This window comes from Condylura cristata, unplaced genomic scaffold, assembly GCF_000260355.1.
Source record: "Condylura cristata isolate star-nosed mole 26May11 unplaced genomic scaffold, ConCri1.0 scaffold00033, whole genome shotgun sequence".
Taxonomy (NCBI): domain Eukaryota; kingdom Metazoa; phylum Chordata; class Mammalia; order Eulipotyphla; family Talpidae; genus Condylura; species Condylura cristata.
Window position 1 is genome coordinate 12,344,679 of NW_004567134.1, and position 16,400 is coordinate 12,361,078.

The window sequence follows — 16,400 nt, forward strand, 5'->3', positions numbered from 1 at the left end:
TTTGCTCTTCAGTATTTGAAGCTATCCCTCTTTTTGGTGAAGCCTTTCACCGCATCTGTACCTACCCTAGTTTTGTATGCATAAATAAATAAATAAATCTTAAAAAAAAAAAAAAGACATGCATTGTACTTTTACCACTTAACAGTGTCTCCCAGAAATCATTTTTCATAGAATTTCAATGAAACCCAGAATCCATATCCTATAATATTCAAGATGCCTAGTATATAATTCAAAATCAGTGACCATGCCAAGAATCAAGAAATTATCAACATCTGGTGAGGAAAAAGGCAAGGTAGTCAAGAGATACCAAATTCTGACATGGTACAGATTTGAGATAACTAAGCAGAACCTTTAAAGCACTTATGAATGTTGGCGAGGCTGTGGAGAAAGAGAAACCTTCCTATATTGCTGGTGGGAATGTAAGCAAGTCTCGCCCCTAAGGAAAACAGGAGGACAGCTTCCCAGGAGACCACCAGTGGGCCTGCCATGTGACCCAGCAATCCCACTCCTAGGAATGGACCCAAAGAACACAAAAACACCAACTTGCAAGGAAACTTAACCTCCTGTGTTCATTTTGGAACTTTTTACAATAGCCAAAGTCAGAAACTGCCTAAATGCCCAAAAAGCAGATAATAGATTAAGAAAATAGTGTGTGTGTGTGTGCATATGTGCATATATATTTAAACATTAACAGATTAATGGATTAAGAAAATACAGTGTATATTTTTAAATATTAATATATTAAAAATAAAGCAGCTAGTATAATGGTGTTCCAAAAAGGAACAAGTGGCCACTTTTGAAAAGAATATAAAAGAGAAAGTTTTAGTATTAAAATAGAAGTTATTAAAGAAGGGGCGGATGGGGAGAACACAGAAGAACAGGAGGAGGAGGAGGGAGTACAGGGGCCAAACGGAAGCTTTAAAACTGAAAGAAAAAACAATCTAGAAAATTCTGGCTGGATTCAATAGCATGGGCAGGAAAGGGTAAGTGCACTGGGGGCAGAAATAAAAATTTTCTAAAACATTTTGTGAATTTTCCCACTAAAGTAGCCCCAACAAAGGAAAGTACCCCTTAAACACTTGGGGCTACAGCCTGAGACAGCCTAGTAGTCCCATGGGATTTCGTTGGCATCTCATTTAACTCAAAGAATTAACATGCTTTTTAAAATCTACTTCATAGAAGATAATATATTTTAATTGCTTTCTACTGGAAGGGGCAGGGTGCAGGCAGATTTTCCTAACTCCTTTAATAATCAAGATGCTGTGGCATTAATGGAGTCTATTTCTGGGAAATTAACGAAGTTGTCAAGAACAGGCATTGGGTCCAACCTCCAGTTTTTTTCCTTGTTAAATAAAACAACATTTCAAGAGTGTTAGTCTTGAAATAATATAAATAGGTAGATACAAATTCACCCATTGTTTTCAGGCTTTATGAGCTTTGTCTGAGGAAAATTTAACACCCAGATGGCTCTGAAAGGTGTGCAGAGCTGCCAGGCAGTTCTGGGTGGAGCGTTAACCCAGCTGCTTCCTCCAGAGGGGCAAGTCTCCGTGACAAAAACAGCCTGATCTAGTGCCCCTCACAGTCAAGATGTACATATATCGTGTAAAAAGAAAGTCCCCCCCCATACATACACTATCTCCTCTAATCATAATGAAATGGTGAAACAGGGTGAAATCTTCCATGCGCCCCTCGCCTCACTGCATCCCTCTCTGTACATGCAAGGCTGGGTTGGCTGGCTCGGCCCCTGGGAAGCAAGAGCAGAAATTGCTGGGTGAAAAGAGGGTAAAGCAGGACATTTATTCTCCCTGTGCCTTCTACCAAGTGGTCAAGTATCTCCCCTCCCCCAACCCCTCCCCGGCTGCTTTCAGGTCGGAGTGAGCAGGAAAGGCCCTGCTGGTTCCGGCCCTAGAGTCCTATGCCAGCCCTATGGGTCTTCCTAAGCCCCACCCACACCTGTCCAGCAGTCCCTTTGCTACGCCTTCTTCCTGTCACCCACGTGGAGTGTGCCATCTGCTTCCTGGGAAGACGGCTGTGTACTAGCATCCCTTTAAAGAAGCAAGCTCAGGAAGGCCCCTGGCTCGCCTGCGGACTCCAGCTGCAAATGTGTCGCGCTGACAGGCCCAGCCCTTCCTCACATCCCACTTTAGACAGTGGTGCGCCCTGCCACAACGTCTTGAATCATTTTGAACGTCTTTCTTTCAAACTATAGTCAGTTGTCTTTCACTAATTCTGAGTGCATGATGCCTTGAGTAAAGGAAGTTGTTTATTACAATGATGAGGACCTCTGAACATCACATCACCGTGCTATCTTCTGTCCTATGCTGTTCTTCAGATCGCCATGAGATCATCTCCAAAGAAATACTGGAGCTGGACCCATGGGAAAACCAGTGGAATGTTGTCGCCGTCAATGTCCTCATGCATGACAGCTATGATGTCTGCCTGGTGGCCAGGATGAATCCCCGAGACCTTATCCCCCCACCCTCAGATCTGGTGGGAGAAGACAATGAGCACTGAGGTCAGCATTGCGGTAGGGGCTCGGCTGTTGTCTGCGAAGGGGGTGTTAGGGGTGGTGAGGGCCCAGGAGCAGCCATGAGATGCACCACTCCCGCCTCTGGACCCGCGCGCTGCTTGTATCATGGGCCGTGTGCAAAGCCTCATGTACTGGGCACTGCATAGTACTGGAGACTGCAGGGTCCTCCTTCTGGTATCTCCAGTCGGCCAGCACAGACAGGACACCACCAGGCTGAACGTGACAATGCACAGAGGAGCAGGGGGTGACGCCGCAAAAGTACAGGGAACGCAGGAGCCCCACACTGCTGGGGACTGAGGGCAGCGTTGCCAAGGAGCAGTCCTTCTGGCCTGCCTCGAAGGATGGGGAAGAAACGGCACCATGGTGTCATTGCTGCTGAGGTCACAGAAACAGCTGGCCAGAGGAGGACCAGATTGCCTGGGCGACAGGCTTTGCTCCAAAGGCTGGAGTTAGTAGCTTGTAGCTAAACGATCAGCACCTGGAAGACTGGGGTTCGGCCCTCAGAACAGGGGGACCAGGGGAATAGTGACGTTGAGGGGAGACTTCTCTTCGCACTCTGCTCTGGCTTCAGTCTCACAAGGCCACTGCAGCGACGGTGCTGACAGGGCTGGCAGTGGACTGGAGCCCAGGCACTGGAGCCTGACCACAGTGAGCCGAGGACCGGGCGACGGCGACGGCGACGGCGACAGACAGGCAGGCTCCACGGCCCTCGTCTGGGGCTGGTCCACGGTGCCCTGGAGGGACTTAGCAGCCTGCCCTGTCAGCTCTCAGACACAGCCTTCTGCAGGTTGGCCCTTTCTGAAAACAACTCACCGAGACCACCCCGCCCAGAGACAGGCCAGCTCTGGAGGGGAGAGTGCAGCTCTTGGCTGCCAGCGGCCTCTTGGACGTCTTTACCGTATCTTCCCCAGGGCTCGGGGTAAGGAAGGAGACACTTGCTTTAGCATGAACATTGGGGAGCACCAGAAAATAGTCACTCCCAACATATATTTGGGGGACAACACTTAAAAAACGCATAGGACATCCAGCTAGCTTACTCACCACTGACACTTGGGGAGGGCGGTGGATTCAAAGAATGCGTTTTGGTAGCTGTGGGTCAGAAATGTCCACAGCGTGTCAACAGGCTATTTAAGCAGGGCAGTCAGTAGTCCCCTAGCGTTTCCTCGGAGGAGGACAGCCCTAGACTGTGAGCGCTCCTCTGGGGTGCAGGGCGCTGTGACAGTGGCCGCGGCAGGAGAAGCAGTCCTGGAGGCTGGAGCTGACTGGGCACCTGCCGCTATGAAGAGGGGCCCCTTAGGTCATGGCAGTGTCTCCCGGGGTGCCGGACGCTGGGAGGCAGGTGCCACGTCTGGTCCTGTGTCACTGAACCCCAAACGCTGATTCTACACGTGGCACCTGGATGGATCTTGCGGTGCCCACTATGGGTGATGTTTCTCCTTCTGAGGGCTTGTTCTCTGTGCGTGTCTGGGAATATGAATGAAAACAAGCTAAGTCTTCTCCCTGGTGGAGGCCATACTCTGTGGCAGAACAGTTTTTCCAAGTGGGCGTGGGGGCTGCTGGCAGCCTGGGTGAGGACACCCTTTCAGGTGTCTGCTTCCCCCGCTTTCTCTTAACAGCACCACTGCGCCTGCTTCTCTGCATGAACACAGAGGAAGCTGCCTCGTCTCCCTGCACCCAGGGGCCTCGCTGTGAGTCGTGGTGCCAGAGGCGCTCGGTCTACAACCCAGGCTCTAGTCCCAGCACCACTGCTCGGCCAGCCATGTGACCGGGACCACATGACTTTTCTGAAGCCACCTAAGCAGAAGGGGAAGGAAAGTACATTGTAGGGTTGGCGTGAGGCTTGAGCACAAACACGCTGAGCAAAGTGCCTGCTAGATGCGAGAACAACAAGCACTCCTGCTGCACTGCCATCCGGATCACTGCAGCCCGCCCTTCCCACACCAGTACCTGACAACTTCACTGGGCACTTAATTTACCAGACCCAGCCACTTGGCCCCTCCATGGGCGCTGACAGACAAGTAAGGGTTTGCTTCAGTGTTTGTTTCAAGCCCTGGTGCTCATCTGATTTTCCTACTTGTAATTAAGAACAAGCCGCCCTGCCCCGTGCCCCTGTTGTTAGAGGATCGTTCGAGATTCGCACTGAAATACCTCCCTGGACTCCTGTCTTCTCTTAGCCTCAGTCTCCCTGGCAGACTCTCATAAAAGTCGACTGTTTGCGAGTTCTTATCTCTGGGAGGCCGGATTGCTTGACCCCCAGCGAGGGGACACCAGAGGGAAGTGATTTGGATGCCGAGGCTGAGAGAAGCCTGCAGCTGTCAGCCACAGCCCCGCTCAGCTTTGTGTTCATCAAGAAGGCATCATTGTTCTCACTGATTGACTTTGTAATGAGCAGATGTTCATTATAAATTTGAACTTATAAAGTAAAATCTTTATAAGGAAGGACAACTTTTTGCTTTTATTTTGCTTTTCATATCACCAGTCAGTGTAAATTTCATATGAAGAAGGGGTTCGGGGAATGCTGAGCAGCACCAGCTTTGGACTCCACACCCCAGAGGTAGCCCAGGGTACCCCTCCAGCCTCTGATGTTACCCACCTTCTTAGTGTATGTTGACAGGACAGTTGTCAAATGATACTGCCTTGTTAATTTGATCTGCATTTCTCTCATTAATAATGAGCTGGGTTGGGCCCTCCCTGGTGGTGCAACAGGTTAAAGCATGGCACTAAGAAGCTGCAGCCACTTTAGCATGAGTTCAATCCCCACCCCGGAGGTGACCCACATGGCTCAGCAGACCTCTCCTGTCTCACCCATTGCTCTCTCAGCAGTGTACTTTATCAGTCGGCCTGTTCTGCTCCCCACTGTGTCTCTGTTGAATCCTCTCACTGCCCCTGAACCTCTGGCCTGTACCCCAGTTCTGTATCACAAATAAATCTTTTGAAATAATAATAATAATGAGCTGGGTTGAGCTACCTTTGAAAAGTATGAGTGGGCCCTCCCTGGTGGTGCAACAGGTTAGGATGCAGCACTGCAAGCTGGCAGCAGCTGCTTCAGTGCAAGTTCGACTCCCAGCCCTGGAGGTGACCAGATGGCGCGGCAGACCTCTCCTGACCCACCCACTGCTCCCCTCAGCAGTGTACTTCCTCAGTCGGCCTGTTCTGCTCCCCACTCTGTCTCTGGTGAATCCTCTCACCAGCCCTGCACCTCTGACCTGTACCCCAGTTCTGTACACATAAATAAATAAATCTTAAAAAAAAAAGAAAGAAAAGTATGAGCGTCCACAGTAGATAAGCTACATAAATTTCATGTGCCACTTGGCAGGCTACGCTAGAGCTGTCACAAAGGATACGTGCCCACCGAGGGGCTGTGGAGAAGTCAAGGTACAGACCCAGATGCGCCTCCTGACGTGGGTACACTGACTGCGCCTGAGCAGACGTCAGCACTCAGTGCTCATCTCTGCCGGAGCTGCTTTAGGGGGCGTTTTGCACTTATTCCACCTAAGTGGTTTCCAATCGCTCCGTGCACCACTTTGTAATCAGAAAAAGAAATGAAGATACAAGCGCACGTATTCTCCGATTACCACCCTCCCATAGAGAAAAAAAAGAACAACTTTCTGCTTCACCAACAGACCCACCCCAGCACCACCTCCTGCCCTTTCTGCCCCATTCAAGAAACCCGCACACAGCCAGGGGCTGCAGCTCCGGGTCCCCACTGTGTGCAGCCTGCACTGGGGCAGGGCAGAGCAAGGCAGCACCAGCTGAGCCCCGAGGGGCATCTTTGGGGCCACCAGTTCCCATCCCAGCAGGTCAGGGAACTGACCCAGCAATCCTTAGAGCTGACCTTCTCACATCGCAGGTCAACCTGGCAGCCATCAGAAAGGGCAGCCCAGGTCCAAGGGGCAGGCGGAGGGCAAGGTCACACCAGGAGTTGGTGGAGAATAAGTACAAACCCACCCCGCAGGCCCCTGCCCAGCGGTCTCTCCTTTGGCCTCCTCATTCCTCCTCTGAGACTGGCTAATAGTCCTCCTTGGGATGCAGGCACACCATGGGGATGGCCCAACACCTTGGAAACACCAGCTCGCATTCCACCATCCTGTTATACTACCAGGCTAAGGTCCCACCATCTGTGGTTCCGCCATCCATTTGCACCACCATCTTGTGACTGCACCATCTGTGACTCCACCTTGTGACCCAACCCTCCTTTAAAGACAATGCAGCAGCTCTAGCTGTGTCCCGTGACGATGACATTATGGGATCTGTCATCCCTGGATCGCCTTGGTCTGGGGTGGAGGTGGGATCCATAAACCTATTTGTGGAGTTTGTTCAGGACGTCCTTGCTTCCAGCAAGCCCAGCTCCAGATGCCCCTCACTTAACAGGCAGGCCCTCAGTCCTTTTAGCCCCAAGAGAACTGCCCCATCTATAAACCAGAGATACAGTGGCCTGTTCCATTACACTTGGGAGTGAGGTGCATTTATACAGGTAAAACCCACAGCAAGGTTAGGGGCCTGCCTGACCATTATTCTCCCTCTCCTGGGAAGATCTGTCTCTGGCACAATGGCAGGTGGAAAGGGCAGAGAACTAAGTATGTGACCCGGTTCCATCTGTGGGATACGACAGGCCACGCACACACACACCAGGTGTGGTCATATATACACCTCTCCACGTCCGTGTATGCATGTATGGAATCCTTACGAGTCCGTGCACATGTGTGTAGTTGTGTGTAACAGGTATGAATACAAACTGTGTGTGTATGGATGTGCATATCTGGATCGTGGGTGTGTCTATCTGGTATGTCTATGGGTGTGTGTGCATGGTGTATATATGTGTGCATTGTAAGGGGAATACAAGTATGGAAGGGGAAAAAATGGAATCTCAGGTAAAAGAAAAAAGGAAAGGAAACTCTCCTCCACTCAGCATTTCCTTTAGAAAAGGTGTGACTAGCTGCTGTCTTGTGGAGACGTATGTAAATCTTCTTTAAATGAGCCTCTTGCCATTTTGCATCCCAGGGTTGACTTTCTTCTAAGGGTGCCCTCTCTAAAATGAAAGCATCCGGAAGGGTGCAGTCTGTCGCCCCCTTTCTCAGAGGTTTAAATCTAGGCCCCAAATGCAACTTCCTGCTCAGCAAAAGACGGGAGTTCACCTTCCCTCTGGACAGATAAAGGCCCACAGAGGTGCGTGTGCAGGCAGGGCGTGCAGAGCCCGGGAAGGGCGAGCTTCTTGCCCTACGCATACTGCACCGACTCACGCTTGCTCTGCAGCCGAACTCTGTTTCTCTGTTGTCTCCATGGAGAGGTTTTTCTGGGCGGTGGGAGATTTGCTTTTAATTATTTCCCAGCCACATGTGTGTGTTTATATGTGACAGTGTGTAAGAGTCTGTGTGTATGTTCGTATGAGTGCATGCATGTGGTGTGTGTGTGTGTGTGGTTAGGGGCACGAAGCATGTAATTTTTTTATTATCAAAGATTTATTTATGCATACAGCACTGGGGTGCAGGGGCGGTGAGAGGCTTCACCACAGACAGAGTGGGGAGCAGAACGGGCAGATGGGCAAAGTACACTGCTGAGGGGAGCAGCAGGCGAGACAGGAGGTTCGCCACTCCATGTGGATCACCTTCAGGGCCGGGGATTGAACTCACACTGAGGCTGCCGTGGCCAACTTGCAGTGCTGTGTCCTAACCTGTTGCACCACCAGGGAGGCCCTGGAATGTGTAATTCTTAAGAGGGCATATACTAGGTACCTCACCAAACTACTGGAACTAGGAGCCTGGGATCAGAAGAAGAGAGAAACCGTATCGTTTTCCTATGTAACAACTGAACTGAGCACATATGCTAAAAAAAATACATCCATTCAGATCACTTAGTGCTGTTGCTGGAGACTTTTCTCCACTGATGAACAATAGCCAATAATGCAGCCCCAGGCACTGTGTCCAGAGACCTGCTCACCCCCACGACAACCTGCCCCTCCCTGGGACAAGGCTGATGCTACTGTGACCATTCCCGTTTCAGAGGTGAGAAACCCAACCCGGTCCCAGGTCATGCAGCTAGGGGCACACTGGGTCAGGAGGCACATGGCCTTCCCCACACACCAACCGCATGACCACTGCTCAGCATTCCAGAAGCCTGGGTGCATGCCAGGCTGGCATGGGGAACCAGCAGCTCTCAGCCCAGCAACCTGGGGTCTGTGCCTGGGGTCACCCCAGTGGGCTCTGTCTCTTCCTGTCTGGGGTTTCAGCTCACCTGGCTCCCATGTCAGGCCCAGCTCTGTCCAGTCAGCAGCTGTGGATCAGACAGGAGTTGATTCTGCCAGCAGGTGGACTCCAGAGCTGAGAACATTGATGACATCAGGATCCCTGGGGAAAGAGGTTGCACTGCTAGCACTGGGCTTTGGTTCATTTAAAAACTAAGAAGGGGCCCCTCCCTGGCGGTGGCGCAGCGGGTTAAAGCACAGCACTAAGAAGTTTAAGCCACTTCCGCATGAGTTCGATCCCCTGGAGGAGACCACAGGGCTTGGCAGACCTCTCCTGACCCGCCCGCTGCTCCCCTCAGCAGTGTACTTCGTCGATCTGCCTGTTCTGCTCCCCCCTCTGTCTCTGGTGAATCCTCTCACCCTCTGCATCTCTGGCCTGTACCCCAGTTCTGTAGGAATAAATAAAATCTTTAAAAAAAAAAATTAAGGATGGGGCCCTCCCTGGTGGTGCAACGGGTTAGGATGTAGCACTGCGAGCCAGCTGCAGCCACTTCAGTGTGAGTTTGATCCCCAACTCTGGAAGTGCTCCACATGGTGCAGCAGACCTCTCCTGTCCCGTCCTCAGCGGTGTACCTCATCAATCTGCCTGTTCTGTTCCCCACTCTGTCTCTGGTGACTCCTCCGCACCTCTAGCCTGTACCCCAGTTCTGTATGCAGAAATAAATAAATATTTAAAAAAGAAGAAGGATGAAGAACGATAGCATAGAGAGCAGGAAAATCTAAGTGGCACCTGCTGTGTGGATTTGGACCGGGTATGGGGAGGGGGTAGTAACTTAGTCCCAGTGCTCGGCAGGTGGGAAATCATTGGCCAAGGGCTGTCTGGTCACAACCTTGGTTCTCTCTTGCAGTGTCGCCCAGGGGCTGGGGGTGGCCATGCCCCCCTTGGAGCCCCTGATAGTCCTCCCCGTGAATTCCCTGGAGGCAGTGGGTGTCTCCGGGCTGAGCAGCCTGCTGCTAACAAGCATCAGTGAAGCAGCTCCTCCCCCTGGTGGCCGGAGCTGGAGGTGCTGCTGCAACCAGGCAGTGAGCGGGCCTGAGACACCTTGCAGGTGCTGACCAAGCCCCCACACAACACAACAGCTGGGGAGAAGCAAAACAGTCCTCAGACACCAATGAAAACCAGGTAGGTCACAAAGATCAACACATAGATTTTAAAAGCAAGAAGAAGTGGGAAAAAAGAAGAGCCCATTTTACAGAGAGGAAGTGATGAACAGCGACTTGACCTCAGCAGGATTAGGGGACAGCAATTTCCACGAGCAGCGAGGGGACAGCAGGATGAGAGCCGCTGGCCAGAGCCTACAGGCCTGGCATACCGCGTGGGGCACAGTCCATGCAACTCCTCCGGAGGGGGCTTGACTACCTGGCACAACTGAAGGTAAAGGTGCCCTGCCAGCTTGGCAGGTAGAGCCGGGAGAAGCCTCGCCCCAGGCCTCGAGGCTTCTGTGCACATGCTCGCCAGCGTACTCACAGGAGCGCTGGTCGTACAGGGGCAAGCATGGAGGAAAATGACCCCAGGACAGGAGAATGGGCAGGTAGTCCCCGGCAGAAGGATGGATGGATGCTCCAGAAACACCTGTGCACTGGCTTCCCGAGGTTAAAATGAACAAACCTGTATATGCACGTCCCTGTGGGCAAGTATCAGAAACATAATATTGAGAGAAAATAAGCAAGTTGCCATTTTACCACTTAGGGAAAGCTGAAAACATGCTAGTACATATGACTTAAAGATGTGTATCTTAGAATGAAAGTTATATAACATGGATGACAAAGCTTCACACCAACCACAGATGGGGTTACCTCTAGAGAGACACCCCAACCAGGAAGGTGGAAAGTACCTGGATATTTCTCTGATGTCAAGGATCCCAAACCAAGTATGTCAGTACTTAGCATTGGTTCTACCTGGCTGATGCTCAGATGAGTATTTATCATATTCTCTGTGCTTTCCTATATGTTGAAAATATATTTTATAATTATACAAAATTTTTTAAGATACAATGCTCCCTGGTTCTGCTCAGCCTTCCTGCCCACTAGCTACATGACCTTGGCCTGACTTCATCCCCATCGGAATTTGAGCTTCCTTATTTATGCCTGGAAAATCATAAAAGGACGGACAAAGTCGGTCACGTGGCAAATCATGCGAGTGTCTGCGGCAGTCCAGGCAAGGGACAAGGTGGGCATGAGGATTCAAGGCTGGTTCAGACAGCCTTGGCACAGAGCTCAGGACAGCAGGCTTTCCAGGGGGTCAGGAGGCAAGTGGCCAACCTGGGTCTCCACTGCATGGACCTGCCATCCCAGGGCCGGTCAGCATGTTGGATGACAACCGAGATGAAGGCTCCCGACTGCTCCTGGGAAGCCCTTCCTTTTCGGTTCCCTTACGATCCTTCCATGATATCAAGGTCTCCATGGGGCCCATGTCTTTCCATGCCAGCATGAGCTGCCCTCCCTTTATACCATATAGACCACCGAACAGCCACTCTAGAAGCTCAACAAGTTCCTCTGAACTTCCAGGACCTTCACGGACCCTCCGATTCTAAGTTCTGGGGTGCTATGCACGAGTTATAACAAGACAAATGTGCTCCATGGGTCTGCCAAGGTACAGCACACCATAGAAACAGATGGCACACAGAAGTTGGCCCCAACTTGGGAGCTATGTGTGGGTGGTAACACCTGTGCTGCGCCTCCAGGGATGAATGGGATTTATGTGGGGTGAGGAAGAGGAAGGGGGGACATTCCAGGCAGATGGAGGAGCCTGAGTGTCTGGGGAGAGGTCAGGGCAGGGTGGAAGCTAAAATAGGAGTGGCAGGTGTGGAGCTGTTTGTCAAGAGCTTCGTGCTTGCATGCCAGATGGTCTGGCTTCCACGTGTAGAAGCATGGGGTGGCTGGTTAGCGCCCAAATTCATTTTCTCCTCCTTCCATGATAATGGAATACAACTGATTTCAGCTGACTCTGTGCCCGCTGAAATAATGATCACGTAGCCAGACTCAGCAATTCTGCTCCTAGATACAAAACTTCCAGCCACTGAAAGGCCTGCCTACGAATGTTCTAGCAGTATAGCCCACACTGAAAACCATCCAAATATCCAGCCACAGGAATGGAGAGACTGGTGGAATACTACACAGCACTAATAACGCGCAAGTTACTGCTACACGCAACACCATGGGTGAATCTCAGACATAAGTGTGAGTGAAAGGAGTCAGACACAAAGCCTCAACACTGACCAATGCTTCAGTGCTGTCACTGTTCAAAAATAGGTAAAATCAACTAGAGCAACAGAGATCAGGACAGTGATTACCCTGGGGCGGGGATGGGAGGAGCGGTGGAGCCGCTGAGGCACTGGGGGTGTCTCTGTCTTGGTGCTGGTTGTGAGACCCAGCGTGGGCATCAATACACCTTCATGCAGCTGCACGTGTGTTCTGTTCAATATAAGCTCCGCACACTCCAGCCTCCCTGGCAGCCATGTGTGACAAAAGACTAAATTCTGGCCTATGAGATATAAATGGAAGCTGTGTGTGCACTTTTTAGACAAGGTCTTGAAAAGAAGGAATTGTAACCTTTTCCCCTTCTTTGAATACAGATGTGTGGCTGACTCTGGAGGAATTGTATTGGATAACAGGGTGAGGTGACCTTGGAAATGAATGCCAAACCCCACATGGCAGAGTGAAACCATGGAACATAGCAATAGCCCTGGATAACTCCTTCCAGACTTCTTGAAAGTAAGAGAAATAAATGTCACTTTGTCTAAGCTATTGTTACCTGGGGTTTTCTGTAATAAGCAGCCAAGCTCAATGGTAACTGAACAGACACCATCAAAGTTAACTGACCAGCAGTGGGAAAAGCCTTAGGAAGTCTGCGGAGGTACACTGGACAGGGATACAGAGGAGGGAGGGCCATTACTATTTCCTTTGTTTAGGCAAGGGATGATATGCCCAAATTAGGGCAGTGGTGGGGATGGGCCCAGAAGAATCTGGGCGGTGAGATTGAATTGAGCATGATAACCAGAACAGTGGAGTAAAATGCTTTCAAGTTTCCAAACCCAGGCATAGGAAAATAGGAATTCTGTTAAACACAGTTGGGAACAGGACAAGGTATCTGCGAAGCTAGATAATGACCTAGATTTTCCTTTCTTGCTCATACCCTAATTTTATGATTTCTTTTTATACCTACACTAATTTCCACTGGGCCGTTGCTAATAAAGAACTGCTTTTAACAAGTCTGATGGGGAAATTTGGGGGGCACAAAGGGAAGCCATTAATTATGAACTGCTTTCAAAAGCCCTGAGCTCTCACAGATCTATGCTGAGGGAGATGCCACTCATTACTCCTAGGGGGATAGTCAGAAGGCCATGACTCAGGGGTCTGGTTACCTGCCTAAGGCAACAGGGTTCATCTGAGGCCTGGATTGAAGTTGGGCCTCCTGGCTCCATAACATGAGCTCCTAATCCCAACATTAGACTATTCATTAGGTTGTCTCTGTGTGACACTATCACAACCTTCACCTTTAGGGGGACAGCCAAGAAGGCAACAAGGAAACTTGGCCTCACACCCAGTGGGCCTGAGTCCCAGTTCAGCTTCTAACATAGCTAATTCGCACTGTGATGTGTTGGTTGTGTTCCTGACAATTCCAGCAAGCTGAAACAGAGATAGGAAAGTGAAGTTACTGTTTTGAAGCCAACAACTTTGTGGGAGTCTTGGCCTGTAGAGATGTTGCAAATGTAATGAGTACGAGTGATAGCAAGTGGCAGCAGACATCTCTGGGTTCCCAGGTGACTGGAGCAAAAGTGCTTGGATGTCTCTTCCAGAACTTTAAGTATTTATTGTCACACGAAAAAAACAAGAAACGGTTCCATCTGACCTCAAGAGGATCTCAAAGAAACGTCTGCTACACATTCAGACTAAATCTACTCAGAAAATTAACCATGCCATACCAAAGCTTGTCCATCAGACACATTCTGTGATGTCTCTCTATGCTTTAAATCATTCAGAAGAGGTTCCAGACAGTGTGTTTCTGTCCCCTTCCCAAAGACTAAGGATAGTAAGTGAGACAGTTGGTGGTATTCTCAGCTCTGGGCTTCGGGCAAGCAGTATTTTTTCTTTTTTTTCCCTGAGAGGTTTGGAGTTTTAAAAAATGAAATGTTCTTTCCTTCCCTGGGTGCCTCAAAACCCCCACAGAATGTAGTAATTCTGTATTTCTAAGGCAATTTGAAAAGCCACAGTAAAGTAGCTGAAGGGTAGGGTTTCCATTCCTTTGTGTGGTTTTATGGTTAAGTAACCTTGGGCAGGTCCCTTATGCTAAATTACAAAATTCTTTGTAATACAGAACTTCCTGAGGTCCAAGCTGCTTAAGGAGCTCAAATACTTCACATATATGTACAGGTTTAACCCTTACTTCTTAATGTGCACTAGCAAATATCATTTATTGAGAAAAACATATGAATGACTGTGTATTGTTTTCTCTGAAATTAAACATTTTAGTGCCAAAACATTCAAATTTTTTCTAAACTTTTGGCTGAAACTCCGGACTCCCTAGCATTACACTGGCACATTTTATACAAAATTCATTAACTTCTTAAATTGTATTCAATGACATCTTAATGGAAATACTTCTTCATGAAATAATTTTCCTTGACCACCAACAAAGTCCAAAATATTGAATTCAATGTGGTTCCCAACATCGTATCAACAAAAGCCATTCTGTTCAAAACATGAATTTTTTTAAGCAATTAAAAATTTTATGTGTAACCAAAACCACTGATTGAAAAAGATACCTGCACCCCTATGTTTATTGCTGCTTTAGTTACAATTGGAAAAACATGGAAGCAGCCCAAATGCCCAAAAGTAGATGACTAGATTAAAAAGTTGTGGTACATATACACAATGGAATATTACTCAGAAAGAAAGAAACACATGTCTTTTGCAGCAACTTGGATGGAGCTGGAAAAGATCATGCTTAGTGAGATAAGCCAGAAAGAGAAAGAAAAATACCGGATGGTTTCACTCGTAGCAGGAGTATAATGGACCAGGCAAGAAAATAACAAAAATAATGAACAGCCATATACCAGAGACATTTTGTGGGGGTGGAGTGGGGAATGGGATCAAAAACGGGGGAGGGGGGAGGAAGGGTGGTGCACGGGACTACGGTGATGGCACACGGGTGACTCGGTGATGGGAAACCGTGGGGATTACAATTGAGATGGGGAAAAAAATGTACAAAATGATGTAAAAATAAACTATTATAAAAAAAATTATGTGTAATAATGACACTTCTTTGATGAAATCGAGTATGGTAGGACTTAGGGGGCCAATGAAATGGACCAAGGAGGATTACTGGTGTGTTGGTGGTACCCTGGTATGTAGCATATATCTGAAGAAAGATACATCTATACTCCTAAATTAAAAATGTAAAAAACGATAAAACAAAACGAAGTGTATTTAAAACATAAAAAAGCGTTTTCATATTTCAGTATCAGTATGATGCAGGGTGACTCTGGCTAATTGTTAGTTCTGTCTGTGAGTTCCTGTCTGCTACCAGGGGCTCCCAGGTTTCACTTCTGGTCAAAACTCATGCAAGAGATTAACAGTAGCTCCCAGATCTGAAGATGGAGCTGTATTTCCCAAGCAGCGGCAGACCAGCAGCCCAAGCTTACTCTCTTCTGAGTGGGAGGTATCGTGATGTCCTACCTGGGCCACTTCCCTGAAGGTACCTGCGAGCCTCCTGCGGTCATTTCAATATTCCACCCCAGGATTAGGTTTTCACATAGGAGGCTTCCAGCCCTACCAAAAGTCCTGAAGCAAGGATCTAAAATCCTGGCTACCTGCTAGAAATAAAGAAAACAGCAATCCTTCAATTAATATGGCAAAATAAATAAAACAAGCACCTCGCCATCTCTGCATCTCCAACTTCTACCCACCCAGGTCAAGATCTAGCTTCAACCCCATGCAACAGCGCCCCCCGGCCCCCTACATGTCACAGCGTGAAGTCTGTGTCTCCTAATTATCACAAGCCACTGTGGCCACGAAAGTAGTGATGGGTGCCAAACTCCGTCAGGCGCTCCTTCGCGCGGATTCCCCCTTCCCAGAGCCTGCGCTCCAGCAAACAGGCCTTCTGGCCTCCACAGACCAGGGGCAGTCCTCGCCCACCCGCGCTCCCCCTGTGAGCACCCCCTCTTTCCCCGCTGGAATCCGCCTAGCTTGGCCCAAAGGAACCCCCAGGGGGCCTCCCTGGGCTCCCTAGTGGGTCAGAGCACTCAGGGCGGCCCCGACTCCCCTGGCGCTGCCCTTCCAGCAACTGCCCATCCGCCCCGACGGCCTCATTTCCGGAGCCCCGCGCCCAGCCCAGGCCTCGGGGCTCGCGGCGTGAGTCAGCACAGCAGAGTCCAGCCCCCCGACCAGCCGAGCACCGTCTAGACCTCGCTGGACAGGGGCCCTGCTCAGGGGACCTGTACAACTCGCTCGTAATGCAGCGAGTTATCACAGACGCGAGGCGCACGGAAAGGGCTCGGGCCTCCCCGCGGTGGGCAGCGCGGCGGCCGCGCGCCGCGACGCCCGGAAGCCTCAATTTCCCTTCCGATCGCGACCGCGTCAGTCTAGGCACACACAGCCAAGAAGGCAACAAGGAAACTTGGCCTCACA

At 49.8% G+C, this 16,400-nt stretch overlaps 1 protein-coding gene across 1 annotated transcript in view; it reads left to right on the forward strand.

Moving 5' to 3' along the window:
- Positions 1-3,178, forward strand: part of KBTBD12 (kelch repeat and BTB (POZ) domain containing 12) — a 36,842-nt gene extending 33,664 nt beyond the window's left edge. Inside the window, exon 6 of the mRNA XM_012732193.1 lies at positions 2,333-3,178. Within this exon, the coding sequence (XP_012587647.1) occupies positions 2,333-2,514 (182 nt within the window). The 3' untranslated portion in view covers positions 2,515-3,178. The remainder of the gene's footprint in view (positions 1-2,332) is intronic.
- Positions 3,179-16,400: the final 13,222 nt, after the last annotated feature.